Genomic DNA, 15,755 nt, shown 5'->3' with positions numbered 1-15,755 from the left:
ATACTGTGATTGCCAAAATTTAGCCCCATCCTTTGCCGCTGGTAATAGATGTGATAAATTAGAATCCACAAAATGTTAGAAAACTTCCTCTTATGAAACATTTCTGCTGAATGGTTCAGTAAGAAATGTCATCGTATTCAAAAGAAAAAGAACACGAGAATATATTTTCGTTAATTTTTTAATGGTTCCCTTCAAAATACTCTCCTTTGACAGACACAGATAATTTCAACCATTTTAGCCAAACTTTGAATGCATTCATATGTTTTGGGGTATGGTATTGATGAACTGATAAATGGCAGAAACCAAAGCATTCCTTGAGTGAAGCACATCTTCTTCCTGACAAGTGTTATTTCAATTTGGGGTAAAGAAAAATGTCACAGGGAGACAAATCGGGTGAAAAGGGAGGGCTGAGTATAACATGAACCTTTTCTTTTTTTTCCAAAAATGATCTCACCAACTGGGATTAATGTGCTGTAGCGTTGTCATGAAAAAGTCGAGTGTTGTGAATTGTAGACTTTTTTCACTTCTTTCGTAGTGTTTCTTAACATTCTTTAAAAGCACATTTTCATATACCTGTCCGGTGATTGATCTGCCCTTTGGAATAGCAACCCGAAAAAAAGTCCTTAACTATTTAAGAAATTTGCATATAATACTTTCCTAATACTTTAACATCGTTTTGAGATAATAGGACTTTTGCCTTTTAGTCAACCACATCTTGTTATCAATTTCCTCTGAGGTTCAAGATAAGAAATCCAAGTTTCATCACCGAAAAATATGGTGCATCGCAGTTTTTCGCTTTTATTTTTCTGTTGCAAGATGGGGTATCCATCGTGCACTAATCTTTCGGAGGCCAAGGTGTTTGTTTAAAATTGTAAACACTGTCCCCTGATGAAATTTCTACAAAATTTGCCATCTGTTTAATTGACCATCATTAGTGATGACATTGATTATTTTTGCAAGTATTACGTCAGTTGAAACAGTTCGAAGTGGTCCAGGACGTTGCGTATCCCTTATGTCTGTTTGGCCGTTTTTCTATTTGCTCACCAACCTGTAAACTTGTCTCAAAGACATACACTTAATTGTTACCATACACATCACACAATTCTTTGAAAAAATTGTAAATCAGACAAAATAAACGCAGTAGTTAAAATGTTTAATAAAGGTTAAGATACATCTATACAAGCGAATTGATTTAACAAACACACACTCTTTGATTATTTGAAAAGATTTTTCTGTCCATACCTTCAAGTCTTGACCGGTGCAGTCGTTTTCCAAATCAAGAAAAATTGCAAACTTATCAAATGGCAGGATTTCCTAACATTATGGTAATGACATAATGGACAAACTTTTTGTTCGTCAATTTCTACTCTCTTTTAAAAACGTATGCCTGTTAAAAAGGGACTGTTAAATCTAACTTGTTTTAACTGCATGGGTGTTTTCTTTGAATTATCTCCATTTTCATTTATGAATTCTTTTTCAGATTTTTCCACTTTCTAGAAAGAAAATGTGGCCTATCAAACGGACAACCCTTAGCTTTTGAAACCCTTTCTAACAATTTTACTTCGAATATGTCTTCTGTGTGGGACGGCGGTAAACAATTGACAAAATCACTGTTACATTCTTCCTTGGGTCTTGTTAACTGGAGAATAGACCCTATATCACAATGGTGAACAAGTGTTTCGTATAAAACCTTAAAAAGTGAAATAGTTAGTAACTCATGTTTCAGTTCTACAATATCACTTTCTTCAATCAGATATTCAGGATACTTTTCCACACATCGTTTAATACTATCCTCCGTTAACTCTGCTGAAATCATTCCAGCCCATGGCATCATGTCTTCGTTTAATTTGTAAACTCTTACAAACATTATAAAAGCAAGAACATGGAACAGTTCCTCATTCTCCTTTTTCATGCTATTGAAATGATTTACTAACGCAGTCACCGGTGATTTGGTGAAATCCTTATTAGAGAAGAATTCATGGTGCTGACAATACATCGACATTAAGAATGGGTTACCTACAAGTCCTTGACTGAGGGACAGATTTGATAATACAGAAGAAAACTCTATCAATTTAAACCAACAACTTGGATCACAAACGCAGTGGCATTCTTTTTTCAACTCTTTCCAAATCAATAACATCTCTGTTTTATCTAGATGATCATAATCGATCAAATTTTTAATGTCCATAATCTGTACCTTACCTAATTTCAAAACTGCATCATATATATGTTGATGTATTTCTAATAAAACTTTTAAATGACCTTTACATCTTTCTCTCTGTTTTTAGACGGAGGCTTAGCCTCCGCTCTATTGGTACCGCTCATCTGAGGCGGAAGGGAATTTGCGATCGCCATCTAGCGGCAAATCACGTTAACTTTGATTAGCCTGGTCCCCAGGCTCATACTTTCCAAGGCAGGAGTACACGAAGCAAAACAGGGACAGGGAACCAGGCTAAATTTTGATAAACTGGCCTGCCTGTCTGATATCAGATATGCGCTGTATACAGACAGGTGATCAGTGATGTATAGAGTCTGCTGCTGACACGCTCATTGGCTGATAAAAACTCTCGCTGACACAGAATTTAAATTGTCGGGGAAACCAAAACAGATCACCGAGTGCAGTTCTCTGCATCTGATTTTGATGCAATTAATCTAATTCGGTCACAATATTTTCCAAAAACAATACATAATTCTTTTTTTTCCTCATGAACCTATAATTATCTGACCTCGCCTGAGGGCTTTTAAATTAGTTTGCGAAGGTCCTATCACATTAATACCCTACATTACCTAGGTAAAAGAAATCTGCATCATTGTTTAATTGAAACTGACATATTTTAAATGTTCACTGACTCAACAGAGAGCTGCGTCTTATCTGTTTATAGCACAGGTACAGAATCTCTGCTGCATCTATTTTTAGAATTCCTTATCACATATTTCAGAAGATTTTGCAAACTATTTAGATGGGACAAACTGACCCACATGTTTCTATGTTTACATGACCAAAACAGTGGCTTGAATCTTACTTTGTGGTGTAAATTAATTAAGTAATATTATGACTAATCTGTGCAAAAAAAGGATGCATTAAAACACTGTTGTCATGGAATCTGCAATAGTGACTCAAAGTATGCCCACAAAAAATATATGCAAGGAGTTAAATTTATTAGGTTTCCCAAACCTTGGAGAGATATTGAAAAAGTGTCAAAGATGGGTGAATGCTTGTAAGCGGTTCATTGGTGGATCCAAAGGAGGGTAGGTTCCGGGGTTGGAAGCCCCCTTCATTTTTTGTCAAGTGGAGAGAGAGAGAGAAAGAGAGAGAAAAAAACATTTTCCGAGAATAAATTAAAATACATGTATTTGTACGTCTAACTTATGTATTAAATAGATAGATTTTCACACATTAAGTTTCTTCCACTCACTATTCCCTTTTATATGAAAGAATATAGAGTATACAGTACAACCCTGGAACTCCCCTTTCAAAAATGGCTGGATCCACCTCTGAAACGGGAAGGATTTTCCACGAAATTGGGTATTATCCGTAAAATCACATATAATACTGGATATTAGGGTATCGTTGAATCCATGAGATCTAGTATTAAGGCGTTGTAATCACTTTATTAAACTTAAACAATGGGATGGCACATTTTGCGGTACGTGTCAACTTTCACCTGGATGCAAATGTTTTCTTAAGGTATCACCAATCAAGTAAGAATTTGGAAGTCAGGATTAATGCACACTGGAAAATAAAAGCTATAGAGCTTAGTACATTTCATGATCTGGACCAAACAGGCGTTTGTTCTGCTTAATATTTTTCATAATGTTTGAAATATTTGCATCCTCTTCATGTTCATGTTAACAGAATTGTTAATCAAAAGTTGAATGTGCATGTTTAGATCTATGCATTGATATATCTGAATGCTTGTATCTCAGCTCCTTTTAGTCCTGAAGAGTTAGATATACTAAAGTACTTTTGGTTTTCTCACATTTCAGGAAGCTCTTACCATGAGTCACTAAAGAATTCAAATTAATATAGTTTATTGCAATTAGAGTGGTTTGTCCTTTTGATGAAAAATGGGAATTCAGTAAATTACATAATTAAACATTAGACCACGATAAATAAATGAAGAAGATGTATTTGTGAAACACTCTGGCCCCCGTGTGGCAATATAGCGAAGATGCAAATTTAATATATTGGTACCAAAAGTATGGTATTCTTACTGGAAATACAATAGTGAAATATGAAAGTAGGCTAAGGCTAAAGTTAATCCATAAGTACGGAAATCTCCAAGGTAAAGGTCAAAAGGTCATGATTGTTGGTATGCTATGAAAGGTCTTCCCACAAAGAATACATATGTGAAGTATGAAGCCCTAACCCTTCAAAAGTTATAAAAAATGATATTTTTTTTAAAGTAGGCCAAACTCCAAAGTCAAATGTCTTGCTATAAAATGAAAGGTCTTGTCATAAGGATTAAATATATAAAGTATGAAAGCACTAACCCAAAACCTTTTCAAGTTATGGTCAAGATTTGCTTTATAAAAGTAGGTCAAACTCCAAGGTCAAAAGGTCAAAGTTCTGGGTCTTCTTACAAGGATTACATATTTACGTATAAAAAGCACTATTTATCCCTTACCATTCAAAACTTATGGCCAAGGTTAAAGTTTTTTCATAAGTATGGAATCTCGTAGGTCAAGGTCAAAAGGTCAAGCTTGTTAATATCTAATGAAAGGTCTTTCCACAAAAATACAAATATGAAGTATAAATGTCCTGGTATCTAATGTTCAAAAGATATGGCCAACTACCTTTAGGCAAATGTTGGGGTCAGAATATGAATAAAAAATTCCCAAAGAGACAACAAATCATGTTCATTCCAAGCCTCCGTCTATCAGTACTTTCAGTACTTTGATTTAATAACGTGTTCAAATCTTGTGATAGTTTCGAGCGAAAATACATTGCAGTTAAATGTCCCAAACAAATTGTCACATCAGAGGAAAACGTTGTTGATTTTATAATCAATCACTTCTTCTTCATTCATATATTCCTCAAACCAAACCGTCCTCCGTCCCTTGTCCTCGTATTTTCCTTGTATGTATCTCATGGCAGTTGTTTTACCACATCCAATGGCGCCTATACAAATAACAATGTCTGAAGATTCTAATAGTGCCAGAGCTGACTTAATGTTCTTTGTCACAACAACTCCATCTTCAACGTCACAGTTTCTCCTCAAACGAACGCCTAAAATGAATATTATGATTTAAACAATCCCACAATACATAAATATTCCTCCTTTTTACTAAGTAATTTCCAAGAAACCAATTTATATACATGTATGAAAATGTATCAATATGTATATTTGAAAGAAAATGAAATATTTCTTACTTTTTATTTTCGATTCCAATGCATTACAATCAACATTGTTGGAACTAGTAAACTCTTTATTAAAAAGTTCTCCAAATCTACCAATCATCCGTCCATACACACCCTGAAGATTTGGAGCGTCAACTTGATCATCACAATATAGGTTCCACAAAATACGGATCCGTTCTATATCAGCCTCAAGAGAGTCATCATTATCTGTAGGTTTATAACCCCACCCTGTCCCGGGAGGTTGTATATTGTTACAGAAATTTGTCAGCAAAGTAAAAACAACCACCATGTCTAAATTATTGTGAGCGTCTTCTGTATCATTCACATTTTCCAGAACCTTCAATAAATGTTCGCCAAAACGCTCATTTAGTACGAAAGCCCAGAAGGCTCATTCGAGATTCAAGTTTCGAAATACGAGATTCAAAATTCGAGATTCGAAATTCGAGTTTCGAGATTCAAGATCCAGATTAACCAATCAAAAGGCTCATTCGAGATTCGAGTTTCGAAATACGAGATTCGAAATTCGAGTTTCGAGATTCAAAATCCAGATTAACTAATCAAATACGGGTTCAACATTTGATTACTCCCCTTTATTACGTTTTATCTATCAATAAATCGTTTAATATATTTATAACAAATGAGTCATTTGAATAAATTACAATACAAGAAAGAGTGTTATATATATTAGAAGGAAAGTTAAATAATCATTTGATTTTTGATCAGCAAGATATACTTCAATTTGTATTATGACTTCTTAAATATTAAATAGAATACATATATCAGGAATATATATTTTTTTGCATTGTCTACTGTATATAAAGGGTTGCTGACATAATAATACAGTGTAAATAGTGTCTAAAGATTAACAAAATCCCCACCCCTACCGGCAACACCTGCCAATTTTTCCCGACACTGAAAATGTTACTTTAAAACTTTGAAAGGCAATGTAGCCTTGATAAATAAAAACCGCGCTCGTTTTCCTAATAGAGGGAATACATTAAGATAAAGTTTTCAATTACTTATGTTCATCTAAGGCTTTGATTTCTTGAACTAATTAACAATTATATATACAATACAGATTGCAAATATGAATTAGAATAAATGCAGCATTCATTTTATCTGATATCAAACAGTAGATTAGTCTAAATTAGCTGCAGAACTATAGCGTTATGGTTTTATATTTTAGTCTCTGACCATAGCGCTATGGTCAAAGACTAAAATATACTCGGTTTTTATTTATCAAGGCTACAAGGATTTTGTTAATCTTTAGTCACTATTTATAACTTTATTATTATGTCAACAATTCTTTATATATAGTAGACAATGCAAAAATATATATATTCCTGATTATGTATTCCATTTAACATTTAGGAAGTCATAATATAAATTGACGTATATCTTACTGATCAAAAATCAAATGATTATTTAACTTTCCTTCTAATATATATAACACTCTTTCTTGTATTGTAATTTATTCAAATGACTCATTTGTTATAAATATATTAAACGATTTATTGATAGATTAAACATAATAAAGGGGAGTAATCAAATGTTGAACCCGCATTTGATTGGTTAATCTGGATTTTGAATCTCGAAACTCGAATTTCGAATCTCGAATTTCGAACCTCGAATCTCGAATGAGCCTTTTGATTGGTTAATCTGGATCTTGAATCTCGAAACTCGAATTTCGAATCTCGAATTTTGAATCTCGTATTTCGAAACTTGAATCTCGAATGAGCCTTCTGGGCTTTCGTACATTTAGGGATTCAGAGTAAATTATTATTTTTTCTTTCAAGTCCCACACGTTAAGCTCAGTTTTCAAAATATGAGTAAGATAGTGTGGAAGTTCAAGAATTTTTGAAAGAATTCTCATACGTTCTTCATCGGCCATTGTTGAAATCTTTCGCACAGGCTCTTCTACAATTATCAAAATATTTAATCAAAGCAGTACTTTCATAATTGCAAACTTAATTTTGAAAAGTTATTGAAATAATTGATACTTCAATTTTGCAGTCATAAATTTTAGTTTAATGTTTTTTTTTTTTTTTTTTTTTTGCTGCTCAAATAATTATACATGATTTCTAAAAATTTCTTAATTCGAAGTAATGGTAGAGAATACTATGTACTTGAAATAAAATCTCAGTAACAAGTGGCATTCATATTTGTTATATAAATTTACCTGTCACAGGAATCATCTGAATGTTCTCCTCTTCGATATCTAAAGTATGCATATAACAATTTCAAATCAAGTTTTTTTTTTTTGGTATGACAATATACATAAAAGTAATATCGGTATTGATATTTGCCATTCTCAATGAAATCGACGGAATTTTTCCGTGTACATGTTGATAAATTTATTTCTTATAATAATGCTGCAGCTGCATAGCAAAGGTAAATTTAATAATGCTATCAATAAACATCTTTCAAGTTTGAAATTTTCATGTAAATAGATATATGGCTGCTGATGAAAAGAAAAGGTCTCTTAATTTTTTTTAAATTTAAATTCTTTACATTGACTACAAAGCAAAACTAAACGTTGACAGATTTTTAAGGGGCAGCCTGCAATCAAGGAAACACATAAATAAGTACTACCTTACCTGTGGATATAAAACATATAAAACAGAACAGATAAAATATTACTTGTTATAAGTAAGATGCTTCCTGGTGCAAAGAACTTTATTCGGTAATAGCCAATATTCGCCCCCCAAATCAAACTTTGATGGAGGTATATTTAATTAAGTTCTTAAACAGGGGAGTATATGCTGATTTCAAAGCACTGAATAATTTCATACGTAATGATGTCATATGTACGTAATGACGTCACAAACATGACGTAAATTTTAGTTTTTTATGAATTCTACAGAAAAATGTACATATTTCGTCGATATTTTGAGTAAAAGTCACCGAGCGCATGTGTGTTCAGGATCAATATTTTGATATAATGTGTAGAATGATAATATCAGTGAAATATGTAAATATTGTTCCTGAACAAGCATGCGCTCTATAAATTTTAAAGCTAAAATTGTTGAAATTTTGTCCATTTTGTACTCTTTCTGAAAAAGGATATAAAATCAGACTAGTTTGTGACGTCATAAAAACAAAAATTGTGAATAAACTGCTTTGAAACTATAATATGTTCTGTTAATATATAAGTATTTCTCATACAATTTATTGAATTCAGCACATTTCAGGAAGTTTTCAAAATCTGACTTTTGTGGGGGCATGTATATGCAATATACCGCATATAGTTCTTTTAACAAATCTTGATTTATTTGTATTCACTGGTTACCGATAAACAAATTCTACAGAAAATGTTTCAGAGCACAAATGTATACATTGTTTACATTCTTTTTCATACCTTCTGATTGTGTATCTGCATTTTTGCGTCGAAAAATTCCTACAAAAACATAAAGTCTTTACTCTGAAATTTCTGTCACATATCATGGATTAAGAGATCAAGTAGAGAGAGGGCTTATAATGACATTTGTCACGAAAATTTTATATACATGTACATTAAAAAAATAGTAGAATGAGGTGTTATTATTAACAATGGCACTGATGACATACCTGGTAATTTGTTTCTATGGTACAAAACAAATATAATCACAGCTGAGACTACAATCAGCATTGGCAACAGCAAACCAAGTACAATTCCAGTACTGGAACTTTCATCAATGTCAGTCCTTATATAAAAAGTATAATTCGTTAATAATCATAGAAAACCGATGAATCTAAATTTGGCAGTTTTTGGACATGCATGGTGAAAATCTTGAAAATTTTATCATAATTTTATTTCGTCATAATTGGTTGATTAATACCAAAGTGCAGTTTTCAAAGCATGAATTTATTTTCAAACTATGTACCCCCAGTACCCCTGACACAGGGGCCCTAAAATTAACCAATTTGTAAGAGGTGTCTTTCTTTATCATAAATGTGTACTTAGATCATTGGCATAATACTAGTACCCAGGAGCAAAAAAATTCAAAGAATTCATGCATTTTCACTATATAATCAATAGAGCCCCACCCTAACACCAGAACCCTTGACCCAGGGCCTATGGAATTCCCAAATTTGGAAGAGGCATCGTTCCTCATCATAACTATACATACAGTTCATTCGTTTAATATCCAGGAGCAGAGAAGAAGATTTTTAAAGAATTTATGCATTTTCACAACATAATCAATAGAGCCCGGCCCTAAAAAGAAGGATATGGAGATAACGAAAATCACAATTTTGGTAGAAGACTCAATGCTGATAACAATGATGCAAACAGTTTGACTACTTGTTGACCAGGAGTAAAGAAGAAGAATTTTAAAGGTTGCATTTAATTTTAGTGGTTTTGGCCCCACCCCTCAAGCCCCAGGGGGCAGGGACCATGAAATTCACAATTTTTGTTCCCCTTCAACCATAAATGCTTTATGCCAAATTTGGTTGAAATTGGTTGAGCGGTTGCAGAGAAGAAGCTGAAAATGTTCCCATGTGAACAAACGACGGACGACGGACGAAAACGGAAAGCAATAGGTCGTACACTGAATTTACTCAGGTGACCTAAAGTGATCTAAAAATACAACCAGATCATTTGCAATAACTCTATATCTTACTGTCTTATTGAGTTCGTTGTAGTTTCTTCTCCCTCTGGTTTCCGTGTGGTCAAACTATTTCAATGTAAAACATACTTGTTAAAAAGAGTTGCATGGATTTAAATCGGCCCCTTCGCCCTATTTTCTTTGTAGATTTTTGAAAATTATCTCTTTATATACTTGGATCCCATTGGCAATTTTGAGCACTATTGTGTCCTATCCCCTTCCCTAATTCCCCGGCCGCGGGTGATATTACCTGATTAAAGTTTATTTACATTAAAATGTAATTGAATCTTCAATGCACAATCAACACTCTGTTATTCTACACAATAAGTGAATAATAACGAATACAGAAGGTGTATTTTTTTCCTTTTAGAAAGAGAGGGAGAGAGAGGGGGAGGGGGAAGAGAATGGAAAGAGAAAGCTAGGGAGGGGGAGAAAGGAATGCATGCATTCATAATTTTTACATCCATCTGAAAATTTATTGTAAAAGCTTCCAACAGTTCCAGCAGGTATCAAACATATCCTGATTATTTATTTTAAAAAAATATGTTGGCATATTTTTGCCCTCCAATTGTCAAATATTTATTTCGACTTGTAATACCTTTTGGTTAACTTGTCACTTATTCATGTGTATAAAAAACTAACATGAAAAATGGGTCCATGCCCAGTAAAGCCATCAGTCGACAACATATTTTACGACAAGTCGACATAAGTATCGGACAAGTCAACATTAAGATCTGTCAAGTCGATGTATTATCTGACAAGTCAACATAATTTTCTTACAAGTCAACATAATATTCTATACAAGCCAGCATCATTGGCTGAAAAGTCCACATTAGTTACCAAAGTTTTCTCAGAAGCTGACGAGAGGAGAGACATATCTTTAATTTAAAAAGAAAGTGAAAATAACGAAGAACAATCGAATCTGTATAATATCTGTAAATTTGTAATTTATGATACAGTATCTCGTCACAGGTTTGTTATATAACATGAGGCAACTTACCTATAAAAGATTCCAAAACAATCTTGGATTGAAAAATAAATTTTCGTAATTTAATGTTATTTAATGTTCAGCACAATCTTGTTCATTTATTTAACAAATTCGTGTAAAGTGTATTTTTCCGTATAGGACAACATTACTAATTTACCTAAGGGTGCTAATAGTCATCTTAGTATAATTGTACACCGTAAAGGATCATTGGAAGTGTTAAATAATGTTAACTCCTAGATATGTTTACCAAATGCAAGAAAAATGGGAATAAAATGCTAGTCAAGTATGTAGGGCTAAAGTTTCAAGATCTTATTTAAATCAAACATACGTAGATTTAAGATTTTTTTCTAAATATCCTAACAAATTCTGTTTGTAGTCAATTTGAGTTCAAGATTCTTTAAAGCATAGGTAATAAGAGATTACAGAACTGTACTAGCCTCAACGAATGTTGTCTTTTTATTTAGTAGGCAAAATCCAACATCAAACTAATAATCTAGTAGTGTACATCCCAAGATGCAACGCTTATGTAATTTTGATCTGAGAGGGTTTGCAGATATTTTGGAATAGACTTATCCAAGAACTTCAAACTAGTCACCCATTGAAAAAAGAATTCAAATCCGGCATAGTAATATACCTGTACCCAAATTTCTAACCTGGTCCATTATTCTGAAAATGTATGTAAGAACCACCATCCGAAGGAAGTCCATTAGTGTGCATCCTTAGGTGTATCATGTATGCAAGTTTTATTAACATAGGCCCTATAGTTACTTAAAAATAAAGCTGTTTCAAACCATTTAACCTGTTCACTCATCCGGAAAACTTAAGTCAGATTAAGTATGCGAAGCATTATTGGTAGTTTGCATCCTTAGACGCTAGTTTGATCAACATAGGGCTTATATAGTTTGAAGTACTTTAAAATGAGACATGCACCAAAAACTTTTAACCTGCACCAAAAACCTTAACCTGCTCCAAAACATTAACCTGATCTCCCTTTGCTGAAATTGCAGCATCTGAAACATTTACCGATACAATGAAACACACTTTGGTCTCTGATTAATGTATGGCTTAGAAGAACAGTACCAAAAATTTAAACTTGGGACATCGACGCTGACTTCGTAGAGGTGAGCTAAAAATGAATTGTGGTAAAAGATTTTGAAGGGGTTCTGGCCAAAATTTTCCCCCAAAAGCTTTTCAGTGAAAATTTAAGGTAAATGAAATATTTATTTCGAACCATATTCTTCTACATGTATAAAAAAAATTCTTACATTTATAAAGTTCGGATGTAGAATAATGTCGGCCATGACATCCAAGTGTTTTAAAATTACATGGCACTGAATCAAAATTGTGTGCAACACCATGAAGAACAACGCATTCTCCTGAGATAAAAGGAACAATAACACTGTTAACAACAATACGTCGAAATATAAATTTAATTTTGAAAATTTGAAGATGCATCTTAAAAGCACATTTACTTTATTTCAATTCAACAACTGCATTCATGAAAACTTATACTAGTATGTTAACTTCACTTTATATTTCAAAAATGCTTGACTCCTCCACCAGAATGACAGATGGACTGTGACAAACGAAGAAAGTGCACTTGACTTACTTTTTCGCAAATGAAATAAAATGTTTTATTTAAAAAAATCTATCGGAAATGTTAAAATACATTCTAATACTAGTAAAAATTAACTTAAATTTCTTATGGCTAAAATACCAGAATATGTAGTGCTGATAGGGACAGGAGAAGCTCCCCTGCTTTTCCAAACTCTAGAATTTTTTTTATCAAAAGGCTAGCCCCCCCCTTCTGGTTGGAACATATTCAAAAATGTGTTTATTGAGATATGTTATTATACAGCTCAGTCAGGCAGTGTTCATTTTGTCAAATAATTCTCTGGCTGTCTCCCCCTTCTATCAAAATGAACACTATCTGTCTGAGTTGTATTATAACATCCCCCACTCATATGAATTAAATTTTGAGTTTATATTCCTCAAACGTCATATTGCTTCAACAACTGTTAGACGGAAGAACTTTACAGGTTTTTTCAAGTATTCTCAAGGCAAAGTGGGTGCTTAAAATTTACCAGTCTATAAATACTTTAGTACCTGGTTTGATCAAGCTCTCTTGTGTACATATTTCACCGAGTTTCCCGGGATAATTCTTTATGGAAGCACACAGGTAGTCAGGTGTTTTTCCTTTGCAATTCTTTATTTTAGCCGTCTTGTTCCATTCTGTCTGGTTCGAGGGACATTTATTGACTGTCACTAATGAGGAAGTCTGTGTTTGAATGATCTCTGGCACCAGAATAAGGAGAAATAAGAAAATAACTAAGCCTCCCATATTTGCAAAAAAATGTTATTCTTGTATTGAAATATATTTTTTCCTGAAAAAAAAGAGAAAACTTTAAATGCACATATTTTTTTGCATATATCCTGCTGCATTATTATACATGTGATTAATATTTTTTTTTCATAAATCCATCATTACAAGCTTAATAAGTGTATTATTAGGAATTCCCAAAGCTCTGTATCCTACTTTCTCCATTTAGAGATATAATTTTTTGATTCTATTGCTTTAAAGTATCTAAAAAATAAAAATTCATTTTACGATTCGTCGTTTACACATTGTCGATACAATTACCTTGTCAGCAAAAACGATTTATCATTGTGTCAAATGCTGACTGACTATTTTCATAATAATTAATAGTCCAATATTTACACACTGATTTGACGACGGATTTCTCCGTTATTTCCCGATCAAAACAAGGATCATACGGCGGATGTGACCGGTCGGCAGGGGATGCTCACTCCTCCATGGGACCTGATCCCACCTCTGATGTTTTTGAGGACTATGTTTGCTTGCTCCTATTTCATATTAATTTATGGACTGTTGATCTTTAATTCTATTCGTTATCTCCATATGTTTTATTATTATGCTTGATATCTAAAATATCAAATATACTATATTATCAACAATGAAATATGAAGATAAGCGTTAAGCCAAACGTTATCACCACATCCCCTGTCTAAATGAATTAGAAATCAATGTGACATCCTTGCTTATTAAAAACATGCACTTAATTTGCTTTATACTAGGAGCATAAATATTTTCTCTCTGTTTATACGACAACCAAAAGCTGAGCATAATGCTGTTCTGTAGGCGTCAATGCTCTGCATAAGCGACTGGTTCTTGCTGATAGCATATATCTCAATTTATCATATATAGTGCAAGCTCTTGAGTAGCGAAAAAATTGGGAGACATACATGTAAGGCAGACGGAGAAACAGATGAAAGGGTAATATTACTAAACAAAATAAAAAAAAAATGGCGATCAGGATGGAAAAACTATTCATTTAGTTTGTCATACAATTAACTATTTAGTATTTCTTTAATTTGTCCCAAATTGTCTATCTAGCAAGTAAACTGGCAAATTTTAAAATGCAATTTCAAATAGCAAAATGCGAGAGTAAAAAGTTGCGAATGTTTAACCGCGAAAGAGAGATATTCTATAGTGACTTTGCCATGGGATTTTTGCCTTTGTATTTTTGCCAAAGTAATGTTGTGTTCTTGGGAACACCATGTCGGGAGTTCGTAAATGTCAGAATATACTAAAAATTGAGTGGTAATATGATTCGCTCATATAAAAATTAAAACATGGAAAAGCCTGGTTTATGTACACTCAATTAATTTTGAGAACATTTAATTAAAAATATTTTTGAAAACTAGTGTGCTGAGTACCTACCCAAGTCAACTTTCGTTTTGAACTTCCTGAAACAGCTTTTAGATCATGCCGCAAATACTCAACTTTATTGCCGTTAAAGAAATTCAATAAAGTAACAAACGTCTAGTGACCTGCCTTACAATATTTGCCAGTGTTCCTCGTCTTTTGTTACCTGTTAAGTGCTAACTAATAGCATAAATGAAGTCACGATGAGCTACAATATCTGTGAAAAGTTGTCATTCGGTCCTTTCTAAGGAAGCCCTAACAAGGTAATATTCATAGGCTATCTCAGATAGAGTCTCGACCTTTAAAGGGCCATGGACACAGTTTCAACTGATTTTTTAAATTGCATTTTAATTTTTACAAATCCAAGGTATGGCATCATCTACTGATCAGCCAAAATTTAAACATCAATTGTTTATTTACAAACGAGATAGAGAACTTAAAGTTTATGTAAACATAAACAAGGCATGAGCCTTGTTTATGTTTACATATAGGAAATACACTGTATCATATTTATAACAAAATGAAATTCAGCAAATCAATAGAAGCTGACTAATTGAATTTAGAATTAACTTAAAAAAAGCTATCTGCTTTGTACGAACATATATTAGTATATTAACATTATGTAAACAAAACATGACACGGACCATGTTTACATAACAAAGGTTTGGAGCTCTAAATCACTCTTGACAACCGAAGTTCAAGTTTTTGATGATCATTAGTAAGACTAATTAATAATTTGATAAAAATTGAAAAATAAATTTGAAAATTTTTAGCTTAAACTGTGTCCATGTCCCTTAAAGACAAAAGCACATTAGACATGATTAAAAGTTAAAATATCACCGTGCAATTCCTGGAAAGAAATTTTGATTGGCTAAATGTCAATTTCAAGTCAATAAAAGTCAAGTTCAAAAAATTACATCGAAAAGAAAAATCGTAGTGTTTTTACAAAAAAATGTCAAAATGAGACATAAACAAATTTTATTTATTAACTTTAATATATTAGACCCGCTCATTTGTTTAGTTTTGCTTTCTCTCTGGGATTAGTGAAACATGGAGATAACGAACAATATTCGTGATCAAAAGTCCAAAGCA

The 15,755-nt window shown here is 32.8% G+C and overlaps 1 protein-coding gene across 1 annotated transcript; it reads right to left on the bottom strand.

The window, feature by feature from the left end:
* Window positions 1-1,137: 1,137 nt before the first annotated feature.
* Window positions 1,138-13,277, bottom strand: LOC134278962 (uncharacterized). The gene is made up of 6 exons (XM_062761268.1): window positions 13,043-13,277; window positions 8,930-8,943; window positions 8,721-8,759; window positions 5,375-5,699; window positions 4,986-5,230; window positions 1,138-2,278 (listed from the first exon to the last, which is right to left on the bottom strand). Exons 1-6 carry the CDS (start codon window positions 13,275-13,277, stop codon window positions 1,463-1,465), a joined length of 1,674 nt encoding a protein of 557 aa, XP_062617252.1. The 3' UTR covers window positions 1,138-1,462.
* Between the last annotated feature and the right edge of the window lie 2,478 nt (window positions 13,278-15,755).

This window comes from Saccostrea cucullata, unplaced genomic scaffold (genome assembly GCF_032062105.1).
Source record: "Saccostrea cucullata isolate Sc308-1 unplaced genomic scaffold, CSIRO_AGI_Scuc_v1 ctg755, whole genome shotgun sequence".
NCBI lineage: Eukaryota > Metazoa > Mollusca > Bivalvia > Ostreida > Ostreidae > Saccostrea > Saccostrea cuccullata.
The sequence above is the reverse complement of the archived record's forward strand: the minus strand, read 5'-3'. Positions and strand labels throughout refer to the sequence as shown.

Coding starts and splice junctions, on each gene's coding strand:
- LOC134278962 (XM_062761268.1), bottom strand. CDS start 13,277: ATGGGAGGCTTAGTTATTTTCTTATTTCTCCTTATTCTGGTGCCAGAG. Junction 5,700..8,720: donor TGCAGATACACAATCAGAAG/GTATGAAAAAGA, acceptor CATTTATTGAAG/GTTCTGGAAAATGTGAATGA. Junction 2,279..4,985: donor ATAAAATCAACAACGTTTTC/CTCTGATGTGAC, acceptor GTCTAAAAACAG/AGAGAAAGATGTAAAGGTCA.